The sequence below is a fragment of the Mustela nivalis genome (assembly GCF_964662115.1).
Source record: "Mustela nivalis genome assembly, chromosome: 17".
NCBI lineage: Eukaryota > Metazoa > Chordata > Mammalia > Carnivora > Mustelidae > Mustela > Mustela nivalis.
Genome location: NC_139036.1, coordinates 38258609 through 38275957, shown reverse-complemented (window position 1 = coordinate 38275957; position 17349 = coordinate 38258609). Strand labels below are relative to the sequence as shown.

At 48.8% G+C, this 17349-nt stretch overlaps 1 protein-coding gene and 1 long non-coding RNA gene across 4 annotated transcripts in view; one reads left to right on the top strand and one right to left on the bottom strand.

Annotated features, from left to right (window-relative positions):
• Window positions 1–4429: 4429 nt before the first annotated feature.
• On the bottom strand, window positions 4430–14508 carry LOC309850655. Of its 3 annotated transcripts, none has more exons than XR_014304383.1 (4): window positions 14319–14501; window positions 12334–12422; window positions 4881–5043; window positions 4430–4600 (listed from the first exon to the last, which is right to left on the bottom strand). It is a non-coding gene; the product is annotated as an uncharacterized lncRNA (long non-coding RNA). The 3 variants fall into 3 exon arrangements; XR_014304384.1 differs by lacking the exon at window positions 14319–14501 and adding an exon at window positions 13850–13960; XR_014304382.1 differs by lacking the exon at window positions 12334–12422 and having other exon boundaries at window positions 14319–14508.
• Window positions 13931–17349, top strand: part of B4GALNT2 (beta-1,4-N-acetyl-galactosaminyltransferase 2 (SID blood group)) — a 45614-nt gene continuing 42195 nt past the window's right edge. The window contains exons 1-3 of the mRNA XM_082704752.1: window positions 13931–14343; window positions 14442–14507; window positions 14611–14689. Coding sequence (XP_082560878.1) covers window positions 14178–14343; window positions 14442–14507; window positions 14611–14689 — 311 coding nt within the window. The 5' untranslated portion in view covers window positions 13931–14177. The remainder of the gene's footprint in view (window positions 14344–14441; window positions 14508–14610; window positions 14690–17349) is intronic.

Sequence of the window (17349 nt, the reverse complement as noted above, 5' to 3'; positions counted from 1 at the left end):
TATGAACAGCTTGGCTGGGGCTCCAGCTGCTTTCTTGTAGGTGAAAGTGCCCAAAGGCTGGAAGTAGCTTAGGCTCCTGAGGTCATGTACCTAAGCCAAGACCAGGTATACACAATGCTGAATAATGGGCACTTAGCCCTCATTCTCATACATTCCCATAATCTATCATAGATAAGAGTGTGGTCAGAAGCTCCCAGAGCTTACCTGTGCTTAAATCTGAAGACCAAGGCAGAGCCCCACTTGGGTTCAGCTCCTCTGTTTGGTCCTTCTGCTGCTTCCAGGCCTGAGACCTTACAACACTGCCACCAAATAGCCAACTAAACCGTATGGTATCAGGTTACCAGAGGTTTGCATGATGCCAGCTGGCTGAAGGAAGCACCTTTATAAAATGTAAAGGTTGAAAGTACACTGACCGTGAAATGCAAACAAACTCTACAGACTGATCGCTCAGCTACCTCGGTCTTTATGGAGCCTCTGAATTAGCTACTGAGTCAACACAACTGGTAGTACTCTCTGGGGAGTCAGGTTACAGGCCTACAATGCCATGAGGGTGTCCTTGGAGCAGGAGGTCATTCTGTTCCTTGGCACAGCAGCTCTAGAGAAGTTGGGAGCCGGTGGGGGTGCCCGGGATAAATGATGGATAGCTCTAAGCACAGATGGGAGCGTCCTATGCAGCTTTGCTGATAATTGTACTGGTTCACTTCATCCCATGTTACCTGTATTTGTTCTGGAAGGTCCGGGGGATAAAAATTAAAAACAAAACAAAACAAAAAAAAACTACATCTACACCATCCCTGCCCTTGGTTTCTGTCTGGGCCTGTGGCACAGGGCAGAAAAGAGCATATTTAAGTGAGTCTGGGCTCTGAGAAACCAGGAGATTTTCTCAACTTGTCTGAGGGATAGGAGTAGAACTGGGAGACAGCGGTACATGGACAGCTCAGGATTTGTGAATTGACTGGGTGCTTCGTAAGTATTCCCAGTCCAGGCAAGGACCTGAAATTCATGGGCACAATGGTATCAAGACTGTGGGTCCCCACAGCCCAGAACAGGAGGTGGGTTGAGAGCTGCAGAAACTGGTTGGGAGTGAGATCTGGTTCCCTGGGTAATGTAAGGCTACACGGTAGAGGGCACAAGGATAATCCCATTTAAAAATGGATGTGTGGGGCGCCTGGGTGGCTCAGTGGGTTAATCCTCTGCCTTTGGCTCAGGTCATGATCTCAGGGTCCTGGGATTGAGCCCCACATCGGGCTCTCTGCTCGGCAGGGGGCCTGCTTCCTCCTCTCTGCCTCCTCTCTGCCTGTGTCTCTGCCTACTTCTGATCTCTGTCTGTCAAATAAATAAATAAAATCTTAAAAAAAAATTAAAAAATAAAAAAATAAAAATGGATGTGGCACCAGGTGCCCTGAGAGTCTATTTCTTGATTTCTCTCTCTCCCCCTTTGTGTTCCCTTTGCTCATTTGTTTTGTTTCTTAAGTTCCATGTATGAGTGAAATCATATGGCATCTGTCTTCCTCTGATCGACTTATTTTGCTTGACCTAATCCCCTTCGGGCCCACCCATGTTATTGCAAATGGCAAGGTTTCGTTCTTTTTTTTTTTTTTTTTTTTTTTTAAGATTTTATTTATTTATTTGTCAGAGAGAATGAGAATGAGCACACAAGCAGGCAGAGGTGGAGAGAGAAGCAGGCTCCCTGCTGAGCAAGGAGTCCCATGTGGGACTTGATCCCATAATTTTGGGATCCTGACCTGCGCCGAAGGCAGCAGCTTAACCAACTGAGTCACCCAGGTGTCCCAAGATTTCATTCTTTTTTATGGCTGAATAATATTCCACTGTAGATCTATACCATGTCATCTTTATCCATTCATCAGTTGATGGACTTGGGCTGTTTCCATATCTTGGCTATTGTAGATAATGCTGCTATGGACATAGGGGTGCATGTATCCCTCTGAATTAATGTTTTTGTCTTCCTTGGGTAAATACCTAGTAGCGCAATTAGTCAATCATAGGGTAGTTCTATTTTTAACTTTTTGAAGACCCTCCCAACTCTTTCCCCCAGTTTGTATTCCCACCAACAGTGCAAGGGAGTTCCTTTTTCTCCAAATCCTCACTGATACCTGTTGTTTTCTTTTTCTTTCTTTCTTTCTTTCTTTTTTTTTTTTTTTAAGATTTTATTTATTTATTTGACAGAGGGAGAGAGAGGTCACAAGTAGGCAGAAAGAGTGGGGGAAGCAGGCTCTCCCCTGAGCAGAGAGCCTGATGCGGGGCTGGATCCCATGACCCTGAGATCATGACCTGAGCTGGACAGAGGCTTAACCCACTGAGCCACCCAGGTGCACCCTGTTGTTTCTTGTGTTGTTGCAAAGCAGTCCCCTTTATTAAAGCCAGACAGTTCAAGTTCATATATACAAAGTGTACTTATTTATGGAGACAGTTCAATTCTCCCTCACACTTTTTCATGGATGAACCACACTGATTAGAGAAAGATTGCTAAGAAACTGCCTTAGCATGGCAATGTAGACATGGGACAATTTTTAGAGGTCACTTAACTATAAAATATGGCGAAAACTACTCCTGTTGATGAAGCTCTAGGGCCAGTGGCAGGTTCATGACTTAGAAAACAATAGAAATTGTGGAAGGGGTTTTAGTCTTTAACAAGGAGCATTTTATTGTTTTCAGAAGTGAGGAAACTCTGTTCATATTTATGGTAAAAAAAATTTATGATCATAACTACTAACCAAGAAAAAATTTTTTTCTACCTATTGGTAGAAAACTGAAATGAAATTTGGTTAATTTCCAGATAGTGGTCCCTGGACCAGAATTCTGTGATATTATTTGGTCACCTCCCCTGAGGTCCAAACCCATAGATTCTCAGATTCCAAATTCTGATGTGGAAATGTCAGATCCTCATAAAATTTCCAGAGCTGACATGGCTTATTCCTAGAACCTTCCATTTTTCTTCCATTGCTAAGATATCAGAAGAGGAGAAATGCAAGAAGAGTCTGAAGACAGTGATTGGTGAATAGCTTTGATCTCTACACTGACCAATTTTGAGGCTTATGACTGTTTTGTGGGGAGACACAGTGGATCAGTGTACCATTGCTACAAAAAGTGCTGTGTAACAAACAGCCCCACACTCAGTGGCATAAAACAGTAAGCACTGGGGCACCTGGGAGGCTCGGTTGGCTAAGGACCTACCTTCGGCTCAGGTCATGATCTCAGGGTCCTGGGATCGAGTCCTGCATCAGGCTCACAGGGAGTCTGCTTTTCCCTCTTCCTCTACCCCTGCCCCATGCTCTCTATCTCTCTCTCAAATAAATAAATACATCTTTGGTTTTTTTTTTTTTAAAGATTTTATTTATTTATTTGGCAGACAGAGATCACAAGTAGGCAGAGAGGCAGGCAGAGAGAGTGGGGGAAGCAGGCTCTCTGGGAGCCTGGTGTGGGGTTTGATCCCAGGACCCTGGGATTATGACCTGAGCTGAAGGCAGAGTCTTAATCCACTGAGCCACCCAAGCATCCCTAAATAAATACATCTTAAAAAAAAAAAAAAAAAAAACAAAAACAGTAAGCATTGTAAGGACCTGGTTGGCCAGAGGGGGTCATTTTGTGTTTATGTAGTGAACTTAGATTGACCCTGCCCCTCCCAGAGGAACTTACTTGCAAAGCCTAGATACAAGGGCGGGTCAGGCCAGGTGAAGACATCCAATCAGTGGGGCGCGCATATATCTACTAGGGTAAATTGAAATTCAATTGGCCACCTGTGTGTTACCTAGCAGTTTTTTCTGTGTGTGGCAGACCTAGCATGACTGTGCAGTTTTCTCTGTGTATTGCAATCTCATTGGCCACCTGTGTATAGCCCGGCTAAACTACCTCTATAAAAGTCTGTGAGGCTGGGAGGGGTTGCCTCTTTGCAAGAGAGGGCCCTGACCTGTCAGTTGATTCTCGATGCTTGGTGCGAAATAAAGCTTTGCTTGACCTCTTTGTATCAGCCTCGCTCCTTTGATTATGGACCCTAATATGAACACTCCCATGTTCACAGGTCAGTGGGGCACCTGGAACAGCTCTTCTCACATGTCTCTCGTATTTCTGGAACCAGAACATCTTTTTCTCTTGACAGTGGTAGCAGTCCAGGAATATGAGTAGACCCACGCAATGCGTCAGAAGTCCTGGGCTCATTCTGGCATGCCCTCCCTTCTGCCCCTACTCCCCTGGGCCAATCCCAACACCAGCAGAGTAGGGAAGGATACTCCACGTCCAGCAGGAGGACCCACAGGGTCCCGTCATGGAGGGCACCCATCCACGGAGCGGTGAATCACTGAGAACTATCATGCCATGGACTCTATGTGGTCTGTCCCTCCGCAGCTGGACCTAAGGAGGTCCATATGACCCCACTCTCTAGATTTAGGACACTGCCAAGAACACACAAAAGTTGAAGACTGAAAGTGTACATTTGATTTAGTAATGCAAAGGTCATGGGGATCTTAGCAGATGCCGTTCTTCTGACACTCTGGAGGGGCGTCCTTGACAGAGACATTGAGGCAGGTGTGGCTGGGGGAGGGATGAGGCCAATGAGGTCAGACAACTCTTCAGAGAAATCTGGCTGCAGAGGGAGGAAGGAGAATAGTGGCTGAAGAAAAAACTGGGGAGAAATTTTCTTTTCTTCATGAGGCGTGAACGTGTTTACAAATTGCCTGAAGGGGTCCAGGAGAGAAGGAGAAACTACCAGAAACTACCAGAAGCCAGAAGGGAGTCTGGCTCACAGGTGTCGCAGATGATCCAAGCTCATGCTGTTTTCCTCTTCCTCTGTCCTCTCTACTGTGGAAAGACGTGGGCAGCAGCTCCTCTCATGGGGAGAGTGGGGCAGACCCTCTTCCTCTTACCTGTCTCACGGCTCCCGGAGCACACATACTCCAAGTTCCTTCCAGCGCCAGCTCCAGGGCAAGCTATAGAAGTGTGTGGTGCAGAGAGAGAAGGACCTGATGTTTCAAATCCCCTTCCTAAGGGTGGATGTTCCAAGCTGGGACTCTATGTCCATCAGGACTCCTGGAAAAACAGAACCAGAAAACCATAGGACATGGTTTATCTCTCTGTAAGAGAGAAGACTCACAACCAGGGGTTGTCTCCTGTCATGATTGATGCTGTGAAGCCTCAAGATGGGCAGTCGGCAAGCTGGAGACCGAGGAGAACTCACAGGGGAGCTCCAGTCCAAGTCTGAAGGCCTGAGACCCAGGAGAACCGGTGGTGGGAGCTCCGGTCTGAGTCTGAGGGTGGGAGAGGACTGATGTCCCAGCCTGAAGCCAGTCAGAGAGGGGACATTCTCTCTCACTCAGCCTTTTCGTTCTCTTCAGGCCTTCAGCAGACTGAGGCCCGCCCACCTCTGCTTCCCTCAGTCCACAGATTCAACTGGGAATCTCATACGGAAACAGCCCACCAGACACAAGTATCCGAACACCCAGGGGCCCCTGTGGAGCTGACACAGAAAAGTCAGTCAGCGCAGATTCCAAACAATCCGGGCATTCAGAGCCAAGGTTAGAACTGGCGGTGCTTGCTTTCAAGGGGAAATGGTGTTGCGGGAATTCTGGATTCGGTCTCCCTACACATGTCTTTCTTTGTTTCTGGGGAAGACCTCATTCCTTGTTTACTCAAGAAATGAGTATCAGTGGGAAGTCTAGAATGATGTTCTGGCGATCAGGGCCACTGAGCTCCTATGCTTTGCAGCTCAGCAAGCTCAGCGCAAGGGTGTGTTTTTTCTGTGTCGTGTAAGGGCACACACAGCCCAGGGAGGCGTATTCAGGTGCAATTATGCCTGGAGAGAGAGCAAGAAAGTGCACAGAAGACGGCATGGAAAGATGTTCTGATGATACTTCAGAAGGGTGTGAAGGAGTGGATGAAATGGCATTAAAGAGACTTTAGAAGCTTACAGATGTTAGCGAATAAGTATGGATTAGTGGATAGCATTTACTCATGTGTCAAGCATAGAAGGTGCTTTACTTGTACAAACTTTTTATATTCTTTTTTTTTTAAGATTTATTTATTACTTATTTGACAGACAGAGATTACAAGTAGACAGAGAGGCAGGCAGAGAGAGGAAGGGAAGCAGGCTCCCTGCTGAGCAGAGAGCCCTATGCAGGGCTCGATCCCAGGACCCTGAGATCATGACCTGAGCTGAAGGCAGAGGCTTTAACCCACTGAGCCACCCAGGTGCCCCAACTTTTCATATTCTTAACAGCTTTGTGAATGAGGTCCCATTACCATGATCACTTGATCACATGATCACCCAGTATCCGATCACAGATCATGTGATCACAGATCACGGATAAAACCCCTGAAGCACGGAGAAGTTAAAGGACTTGCCCAAGGTCGCACAGCTACAAGGTACACCCGGAATTTGGCTCCAGAATCTATGCTTTTATCCCCTTGACTACCTTAATTGACTGCTCCTTAATAAAGTGAAAGAAATGCAAATTCCTCCCAAGAAGGGAGGAAATTAGATGAAATCTTTGAGGATGAAAGGCACAACACAGGGAATACCATTGCCTTGCATGGTAACAGGTTACACTCGTGCCCTCGTGGTGAGCAGCGCATGAGGTAGAGACTTGTGGAGTCACTGTGTCATACACCTGAGACTGACGCAACATTGTGTGTCAATTACACCTTAAGAAAAAGGAAAAAAAATTAGATGCAATCTTGGTGAGAGTGAAGACTTCAGTATATGCAAGTTTTTTTCTAGTTTTATCTTTTTTAAAAAATTTTCAATTCATAATTTTTCTTTGGCATACTCCAATTGAATGAAAGGATTAGATAATGGTGTAGTGTGGACTTAAAGGGATAGGTCCTATGAGGACTCTCTAATGATAGGATACAGGTTTGCAATCTCAGCTGGCTGAGTGTTTATTTAAATCAGGGAGTGGTGAAGTCTCAGATCCCAGTGAAAACTTGCCAGCCGGTAAACAACTCAGCCTGCTGAGATGGTAACTCTAGTTATTTCTGGGTAGAGTGAACTAGTTTTAATGAAGTTTAATTCCTGGATAGTTCAGAAGTAAATATAAAGATGAAATAATAAAATAAATCAAACCCATTGTATTTATATTATATTGTTGGGGCCATACTCAGGAATAATTTGTGTTTTAGTAAGTAATGGGGTTTTTGATTATTGATGACTTGTTTAGTTATATATTTATTTACTTATTTATAGAGCACGAGCAGGAAGAGGGGAAAAGGAAAAGCAGGCTCTCTGCTGAGCAGGGAGCCCGACCCAAGGCTGGAGGAATTGGGGATCATGATCTGAGCTCAAGGCAGAGGCTTAACTGACCAAGCTACCCAGGTGCTCCTAAGAATTGTGAGATTTATTTAAGAGAAATGTATGACCCTGGATTAAGTTTATAAAGTGATGGGATTTTTTTTATTCTTATTTTTTAAAAATATTTTATTTATTTATTTGACAGACAGAGATCACAAGTAGGCAGAGAGGCAGGCAGAGAGAAGAAGGGAAGCAGGCTCCCCACTGAGCAGAGAGCCCAATGCGGGGCTCGATCCCAGGACCCTGACATCATGACCTGAGCCGAAGGCAAAAGCTTTAACCCACTGAGCCACCCAGGCACCCCGATGGGATGTTTGTCTGATCAGAAGTGCTTGAAAGAGAGAAAAAAGTGAATAGAAATATGTTCCCCTTAAGAACGCAAGTACAGGGTGCCTGGGTGGCTCAGTGGGTTAAGCCGCTGCCTTCGGCTCAGGTCATGATCTCAGGGTCCTGGGATCGAGTCGGGGAGCCTGCTTCCCTTCCTCTCTCTGCCTGCCTCTCTGCCCACTTGTGATCTCTCTCTGTCAAATAAATAAATAAAATCTTAAAAAAAAAAAAAAGAACGCAAGTACAGGGGCGCCTGGGGGGGCTCAGATGGTTGAGCCTTTGCTTTTGGCTTGGGTTATGGTCCCAGGGTCCTGGGATTGAGTCCTGCATCCGGCTCCCTGCTTGGTGGGGAGCCTGCTTCTCCCTCTCCCTCTGCAGCTCCCCCTGTTTATTCTCTCTCTCTATCAAATAAATAAATAGAATCTTTGAAGAAAAAAAAAAAACACAAGTATAGGCGGTCCGATGGTTTGACTTACAATTTTTTTGACTTTATGGTGATACGAAGGCAATATGCATTCAGTAGAAACTGTGCTCCAAATTTTGAATTTTGGTCTTTGCCCCGGGCCAGCAATACATAACCCAATGTTCTCTCATGATGCTGGGTGGAGGTAGCTCCCCGTCCACTACCTGATTGTCAGGGCAAACAACTGAGAACCTGTAATCATTCTCTGCCTATATGGCTGTTGTGGGTTGCATTTTCAGTACAGTATTTCATAAATTACAGGAGACATTCAACACTTTGTTATAAAAGAGGGTTTGTGTTAGATGATTTTGCCCAGCTGCAGGCTGACGGAAGTGCTCTGAGCACATGTCACCTAGGCTGAGCTATGATGTTCAGTAGGTGAGATATATTACGTGCATTTTTTTAAAGATTTTATTTATTTATTTGACATACAGAGATCACAAGCAGGCAGAGAGGCAGGCAGAGAGAGAGGAAGGGAAGCAGGCACCCCGCCGTGCAGAGAGCCTGATGCGGGGCTCGATGCTAGGACCCTGGGATCATGACCTGAACCAAAGGCAGAAGCTTTAACCCACTGAGCCACTCAGGCACCCCTATTACATGCATTTTTGACTTAGGATATTGTCAGTTTATGATGGGCTTACTGGATGGAACCCCACTGAATGCTGAGGAAATTCTGTAGAAATGTTTTAGGGAATTTAATTAAATAAGATTGTTGTAGAAAAGAAGACTATCTAACCATCCAGAGAGCTGGGCTTCCCTCCTATGGTGGGAGGTCCCCCGATAGCTTGTTGCTAGGAACTGACTGCCCAGCCAGGGTCCAAATTCCCCAGGCTCCTCTGATCAGTGGAAGGGAGTAGAAGTTATGTGTCCCTTTCGGAACAAAGAGGACATTTATCTGGCTTATCTTTTCCATGAGTTTCTTGGGATAGAGTCAATAGTGCCATAAAACAAGCCTTTAGTCTCAGGCTCTTTGGTTGAAAGTCCAACTGTGGTAAAGCAGATCTAGGCTGGGCTCAGCTGGGGAACTCTGCTTTCGGCTACTGGTCGTGGGTTCCAGGTGGCTCTGCTTCCTGGCTTTTCTTCTGGAGCTACAGCTGAAGGGACAATATCTGTCTGGGACAGTCTCTTCTAATGGCAGATTGCCGGAACTCAGGAGATAAAGCAGATTCACACAAACATAGTGCAGCCTTTGCTAACATCCATTTGGCCAAAACAGGTGTTATGGCCAAGCCTCAGGTGGTAGCTGGGGCCCACCAGGAGGCAGGGCAAGGGTGTGATGTGTAACTCTTACAGGGGAACAAAGCCTCAGAAGTGATCAGTCAGCAAATAATAAGATCTGTTCATTGAAAACAGAGCTTGCACTTGAGACTTCACTAAATTCAATATTAATTTAAACCCTAGCAATCGCAGAGACTTCTCAAAGCACAAAAGCTTCCCTTCAAATAATAATTGCTAACACTTACTGTGGAAATATCACTTCCTGGACACTGAAGTACTTTACATGTATCAACTCACTTAATTCTTTTTTTTTTTTTTTTAAAGGATTTATTTATTTATTTTAGAGAAAAAGAGAGGGGGTGAACAGGCTGGGGGGTGGTGGAGGTGTTGGAGGAGGTGGACAGATGCAGAAAGAGAGAAAGAAGAGAGAAACAGACTCCCTCTTGAGCACCAAGCTCAACCCGGGGATCAATTCCACAACCCTGAAATCATGACCTGAGCCAAAATCAAGAGTCAGATGCTCAACCAACTAAGCCACCCAGATGCCCCATCGGCTCACTTGATTCTTAAAGCAACTTCTCAAGATAGGTACTATTATCTACATTTTTATAGCTGAAAGTACTGAGGCACAGAGATGTTCAGTAACTTGTCCAAGGTCACAGAACAGGTAGGGGGCAGGAGCAGAGCTAGGCTCTAGAGTTCATATTTTTAAATTTTTTAAAAATTATTTTTTCTGGAGTTTGTCTTCTAACCAGTATGCCATACTGCCTCTTGAAGGCATCCAGACCATTCAGAAGACATCTGAGAAGCAATCTGCAGCCTCTCAAGTCTGTGTTACCTTTTGCCCTGGTCCGCATAAGTCAAGGTCAAGGTCAAGCTGAAGCCAATAGGGCAGCATCCTGTCCTGGCTTCACTGTTCCAGATGTGGCTCTACTTCTTCCTGACTTTCTTTCTGTCTCTCACAGGACACCAGGCAGCAGGGCAGGTGGGGGGCTTCCTGACCGACAGAGGAGGTACCAGTCCCTCTGGGTCCCCCAGCAGGGCTCTGAGATTCACCTTCTTCATGTGAGAGTGAGACAGACCAACCAAAGCCTACTGTTGTCCTGAGCATCGCAGGATCTGGTAAGATCCCTTCCTTCCTTTCTCCGGCAGACAGTTTTTGAGTATTAACTACGAACCAGCTCTTGTGCAAGGGGATACAACGGTGAGCAAAACAGAAGGGGTGCTGTTTTTCAGGGAACGTGGGAACCAGGCAGCAGACACACATACACGCGTGCACGTACTCACATGTGACTACACAGGCATAAGAAAATCCTGGGTGCTGCAGAAACACCAAAAGAGGAACCTGACCTGGTCTGGAACAGGCCTCTCTGAGGAAGTGACATTTAACCAGAGGCTGAAAGTAAAAGCCAGGCAACAGAAGCATAGGGGGTGTGGCGGAGTCTCTGGGGGAGAGGGAAAGGCATGTGAGCCCTGGAACAGCCTTCACAGCTCCTTGAGATCCTAGCTCAGTCTGTTGAGGACCTTCCCCCTTGGAGGGTCTAAGTTCGTGCCCTCATAACTTAATTCTTAGTCTCAAGCAAATGATACCACTTCCTTTTCCTGTGGGATCATGACAAGTACGTGTTGGAGAAGGTAGGTGACCAAGAGGATGTGACCTTTGGTTGACCTTCAGGCTGAACCTGAGCAATTAGGGGTTCCTTCTCCCCTCTCCTGGCCCTGGAATATATGCTCTGTGCACTGCCCCCACAGCGAGGGCTGTTCCAAAGACCACCTGAACAGTGCAGGAGACCAAACACAGTTTAAGGCCCCTGTGGTATAAACTGTTTTTTAAAGATTTTATTTATTATTTGACAGACAGCTTGAGAGGGAACACAAGCAGGGGGAAGGGCACAGTGAGAAGCAGGCTTCCTGCTGAGCAGGGAGCCCAGTGGGATGCAGGGGCTCGATCCTAAGACCCTGAGATCATGACCTGAGCAGAAGGTAGAAGCTTAACGACTGAGCCACCCAGGCCAGGCACGCATCCCGCCCCCACCCCGCGCATATAAACTTTACCAGCCTGGGGAGGAGATGCACAGAGCTTCTTGCCTGCAGTGGACTGTGTTCTGCAAGTTCCCTCTTTTTAGAACTGCCACCCACCCATCTGGAATGGTCCGCTTTTTCTTCCATCTCTCCTTGTCTCCCATGTTTGGGGGACATGAAGTTTGGGAATGAAGATCAGAGTGTTTCATCCCTACCCCTTCTGTCCCCTGAACACCTGAACTTCTTTTTCTTCCAACACCCATTTATTGAGCATGAGCAAGGAAGGGCTGGATTTGGGGAGGGGGGCGAGGAGTGCCTTCGGGTAAGAAAGTCCTGGGCTCCAGGCAATCATTCACTCAGTGGACTTATTCTGAGCCACCTTGCCCCGTGTGGAGCTCTGGGAGTTCCAAAATGAATAGGACCCAGTCACCTTTCCCTGGAGCTAAGAAGTGGCTATCAATCACCAGCACTTTGAGACGGTGTCAGAAATCATCTGACTTCCTTCCTCGCTAAGCTCCCCTCCTCTTGGCCAAGAGCACTGTTTTAATTGGACCAGGATGCAGAGCTGGCTGAATCAGTCTTTCACAGAACACCTTTGAGAAGGCTTGCATAGGACACCAGGATCTGCTGGACGCAGGTGAGGTCCTTGCCGGCCACTCCAAGCTTCTTCCCGAAGGGACAAGCAGAAAAGAGCCTGATTATCAAAGATAAAGAGTTTGGCCATTGGCCAAGTGACACCAGTGGCAGAGATGTTTGTCCTGGGACCTGGGAGTGGCTGGAATGACCAAGCACAGAGGTGACTTAATTACTTAACAACCTACCAGTTTGTTCAAGTGGTAGCCTGCTCTGGGCCCACAGCCAGGGAGACGTGGAGGTCACATCCTGGTGGTAAATAGTAACCGGCCACAGTGACGAAGCCTGAGGTCACCCGCAGGGAGAGGCTATCCCCGGATCAACCCCAGGCAGCATCTGGAGTAAGATGCACACCAGCCCGACCACCTACCCATCTGTGCTCCAAGTGGTAGTCAGGGGCCATCTCTCCTCTCCCCCTCAGGGCAGCAGCGAACACCAACCAGGGACCACAGCCTGCCTCTGCCACATAAAGCTTGGTGTTAGAGCTCCTGGCTGGTTGGGCTGAAACCCAGCAAACATGACCTCACTTAGCTAACTTGCCAGGCAGAAGTTATAGTTGAATGAACCCAGACCCCACTTCTGAGTCCTGAGAAAAGTCCTCCTGTTTAGGGGTGCCTGGGTGGCTCAGTCTGTTAAGCGTCTGCCTTCGGCTCAGGACCTGGGCCTTGATCCCAGGACCAGCAGGATCCAGGGAGCCTGCTGCTCCCTCTCCCTCTGGCTGCTGCTCCCCCTACTTGTGCTCTCTCTGTGTCAAATAAATAAATAAAATCTTTAAAAAAAAAGTCCTCCTGTTTAGGCGAAGCTGGTGAGGCAGGGGGGTACAGCAAAGCCAACCCGGATCCCCCTTTAGAGAGCCAGCTCCTGGGAGCAGGTCCTAGCTCCATCATGGGCCACAAAAGTTTGAACAAATCATGAAATCTTTCTTGGGCTGGGTTTCACATCCGAAAGGCAGCGCATGGCATTATCACAAGAGTTGAGTTAAGGAGGATAATGTATGTGACAGTCTTTTATAAGCAATGAGGTCTCTGTACTACCCGCACAGGGTTAAGTAGAATTGCTTTCCTGATTAGTCTTGTCCAGGAAAGCAGAACATCTCTTCCCCAGCTGTTTCTAGAAAGCAGTCATCTGTATTGCTACCTCAGTACTCCCCTCAGGCAAGGTTGTCTTTTCTGCTGGCTGCAGAGAAGCTAGGAACTGAACTTGTGACTCACCTGTACCGAGATTGTAACTCCCTTTGGCATTTCTTTCTACTCCTTCTGGACTTACCTGGTTTGACTGATGGGAGTACCATTTTTTTTTTTTTTTTTTAATTTGCACGGCCTTGTATTGTATACATCTGTCTTAAATCCCTTTTGGGACACAACAGGGTGTAATGAAGTACATCCTATATCCAAATAGAAGCACCAGTCCTTTGGCAAGACTTTGCCTGCTATTGTTTTGTTTACTTAAAAAAAGGTAGGTTTTGCAATGCGGTCTAGGTCATGGTAAAAACACAATACAAGCCCACTGGAGCTGAACCATTGCTGAACCACAGTGCCCAGCACTGCGCGTGGGTATTGAAAAGGGTCCTGCCATATTTTCATCTGAAATACACCGGGCACTGGTGGCCACACAGGTGTGTTAGGGGGATTCAACCCACTCCAGCTTCCCACCCCCGCGTCTTGTGCCTGAACAGTCCCTGTGGGGGTGGGGAAGGGATGGAGGCGGGGCAGAGGCAAAACCCTGCGAACGGATATGTGAGCTGTCGGCGGGGCCCCGCGACTCGGGGTTCGCCTGCACCCAGCTTCCACCGAAGGAAGAGGGAGGGGCTGCGGTGGTCGGGAGGCTGGACTAGGGGACCGCACGGATTGTGTCGCTATGTGAGGGGGAGACAGAAGTCCCTTTACCAGCCTAGGAGGAGAAGAGGTCCCAGATACAGGCTGGAAGATGGCCGGAGAAGGGCGGGGGGGTGGAGTGGGGTGGGGGTGGGGAGCGGCGCTGCAGCCTGGAGCCGGAGCGCTCGGCCTCGGGGAGCGCAACGAGGACCCGCCCCGACAGCCCCGGGAGGAGGGAGGAGCGAGCGACGCTGTGACCGCGCTCCTGTCCCGCCTCCTCCAGCCCCTGCCTATTCGGGGTTCGGGGTACGCGCTCCATCCGCGCGGTCCCCGGCAGAGAGGGCCCCTCTGTCCACTTGGTCCCCCGACGCGGCGGAGACTGGCGGGCTCGGGACAGAAAATGCTCCACTCGCCGGGGAGGTGGGGGCGCTGCTCAGTCGCCCGGATGCGGTTCCCACCCCAGCCCCTCCACCTCCTGGCTGGTCACCCCACTTTGCGTCAGTTTCCCCGTCCTAAAAGTGGGGTTAATGACTGTACTCACTCTCCTCTTAGGGCCGTTGTGACAAGTAAGTGGCACAACGCAAAAAAAAAACGTGTAGCGCCGAGAAAGTCCCTAACAAGTATCACCAGCGGGGGCTGTGGGCCTTCTCTCCACCTTCTCCAGATCCCCAGGGCGTGGGCCCGTGTAGGATTCGGGGGTCCCCGACGACACCGACGCTCTGGCAGACGGGTATCCGGCTGGGCGCACGGCGGGAGCGGGGGGGTTGGCGGGGGTTGGCGGTGACGTGGGAGGGGACCGACCGGGACTCTCCTCGTTTCCTCCACCTGCCCAGTTCCCAGGAATTTGCCTGGGGCAGTCGGCGGGGTGGCCGGGCCAGCGCCAGGCGGCGGTTTCGGGATGACTTGGTGCAGGTGAGTGTCCGGGGCGCAGAGAAAAGTGGGCGGTGGGCCCTGGGCGATGCGCGCGCCGCGGGGACGCCGCGGTCTCTGGACTGAGCCGGACCTGTCCTCCCACGTAGCGCGGCGGGAAGGGGACAGGACGCCGTTTCGAGCCCCTGCTCTTTCTCGATCGCCGCATCCCAGGGCACCCTGATTTTACAGTCGGAAAATTGGACATGGAGGTTGCCTCTGGTCCCGGGGAAGGTGTCGCTCGGGTGTCCCAAACGTGGGAATCGGGCGGAGCGTGGGTGGCTCAGTGGGTTAAGCCTCTGCCTTCGGCCCAGGTCATGATCCCAGGGTCCTGGGATCGAGCCCCACGTCGGGCTCTCTCCTTGGCGGGGAGCCTGCTTCTCCCTCTCTCTCTACCTGCCTCTCTGCCTACTTGTGACCTCTCTGTCTCTCTCTGTCAAATAAACAAATAAAAAATCTTAAACAAACAAACAAACAAACAAACGTGGGAATCGGTCGGCTTGGGACGCGGGCGCTCCACCAGGGGACCGCGGGCTCCCGGCGGACGGGAAGCTGAGGTCGCTCAGAAAACAGCCGGAGCAGTCGGGGAGTTTAGAAAGTCGGATTTCAGGCGCCCGGGGCGCGCAGCCTCAAGGCAGAGTGGGCGTCTGTCTGTTCCATAACCCGGGAGCAAAGGAGCGGGAGGACTAGAGGAACAGTCACGGGGGCGGAGGGGGTGGTGGTGTGGCGGGCAAGGAGACGTGGAAGTCTGCTTTAATTTTTACAGCCTACAAAAAAGGATCAAAATGCATTCTGTGCCTTTTTACCCCCAAAGTTTATTTTCTTTGTATTTTTCAATATTAGAGTCATTATTAAACACTGACAAGGAAATCATCTTGCGAATCTTGCAAAAGAGTGTTCGTGCGATGGATGATGAATGCTTTATAAGCATTCGCACGAAGCCGGGGTTCTACGGAGGATGTGGCGAGGGGAAGGGAGGCAGCCCCGCGTGCAGAAGTGTTCCGGCTTCCATTCCATGTTTCCTCTCCCTCCCCAGCATCCCCCACCCCTCGTTTCTTAATGTGTGACTGAGCAGTCCCGGCATCAGGCTGGGTGCCAACGAATTTAAAACTGGCAAGGCCTTGGCAGGTTTGACTTTTCCTTCACACATGGACAGCTGGAAGGCCCAAGAGGTCTTGGTTTTAACTGACATTGTTTGCTGTGGTTATAGCCCTGATCTTAAGGCAGTTGGCCTGCGCGGCCAGGGGGGGAGCTAAGCTTTCTTTCAACCAATTTTTTTTAACTTTCGCTTGCCTTTTTATGACTCCCCCCCCCCTTTTTTTTTGAAGATTTTATTTTGACAGAGAGAGATCACAAGTAGGCAGAAAGGCAGGCAGAGAGTGAGGGGGAAACAGGTGATCCTGGCTCTATCCCCTGACCCTGAGATCATGAGCTGAGCCTGAGATCATGACCTGAGCCTAAGGCAGAGGCATAACCACTGAGCCAGCCAGGCTCTCCTTTATGATTCTTCTAAAAAGTACTCTCTACACCCAACCTGAGGCTCAAACTCAGGACCCAGAGAGCAAGAGTCCCAGTGCTCCACTTACGGAGCCAGCTAGATGCCTCTAGTTTGTCTGTCTGTTTCTTTCTTTCTTTCTCTGCCTTGTTCCTTCCTTCCTTCCTTCCTTCCTTCCTTCCTTCCTTCCTTCTCTCTCTTTTTTTCTTCCTTTCTTTTTAAAATAAGAAAATGTGAGATTTGGGGGCACCAGGGTAGCTCAGTGGGTTAGGCACCCCAGACTTAATCTCAGCTCAGGTGGTGATCTCAGAGTGAGTTGAGCCCTGTTGGGCGTGGAGCCTACTTAAAAAAAAAAAAAAGTCTGATTTTGGAATGGGTATTTTTGTTTTTGTCCTCTAGAACAGGCTAGTCCACTTGACACATGCTGCCAACCCCAGAAATGATCGTTACAGTGTCAGGTGCTAAACTCAGTAAATTGGTGAATTCATCTCATTTCATACACTGTGGATCACTGGGGGGCAGGCTTCCTGCTGAGCAGAGAGACTGATGCGGGGCTCGATGTGGGCGGGGGGGCTCGATCCCAGGACCCTGAGACCATAACCTGAGTCGAAGCCAGAGGCTTAACCCACTGAGCCACTTTGGCGCCCCTGTGGATCACTTTTTTTTTTTTAAGATTTTTATTTATTTATTTGACAGACGAGATCACAAGTAGGCAGAGAGGCAGGCAGAGAGAGAGAGGAGGAAGCAGGCTCCCCGCTGAGCAGAGAGCCCAATGCGGGACTCCATCCCAGGACCCTGGGATCATGACCCGAGCCGAAGGCAGAGGCTTTAATTGTGGATCACTTTTTGATTAGGTATAGACCCTGTTCTAGATTGACTCTAGATTCTCCCTGTGGAGAATATTCTCTTATTATGTCCACTCTACAGTTGTGGAAATTGAGGAAAGAAGTCGCCCAAGGAATGCATCAGAAGGAGCAGATTGGAATTCAGCTCCATTTGAGACTAAAGCTGATGCTTTTCAATTGCTTGGGACATTTTATTTGTAATATTTCACTCAACATATGTTTGATAATCTGCTCTTTGCTAGGCATTGTGCTGGGTACTAGGAACACAGCTGTCCTCACCTCTTGGAGAAGTGGTAACTTCAGCATATTTCATTCCCAGCTGT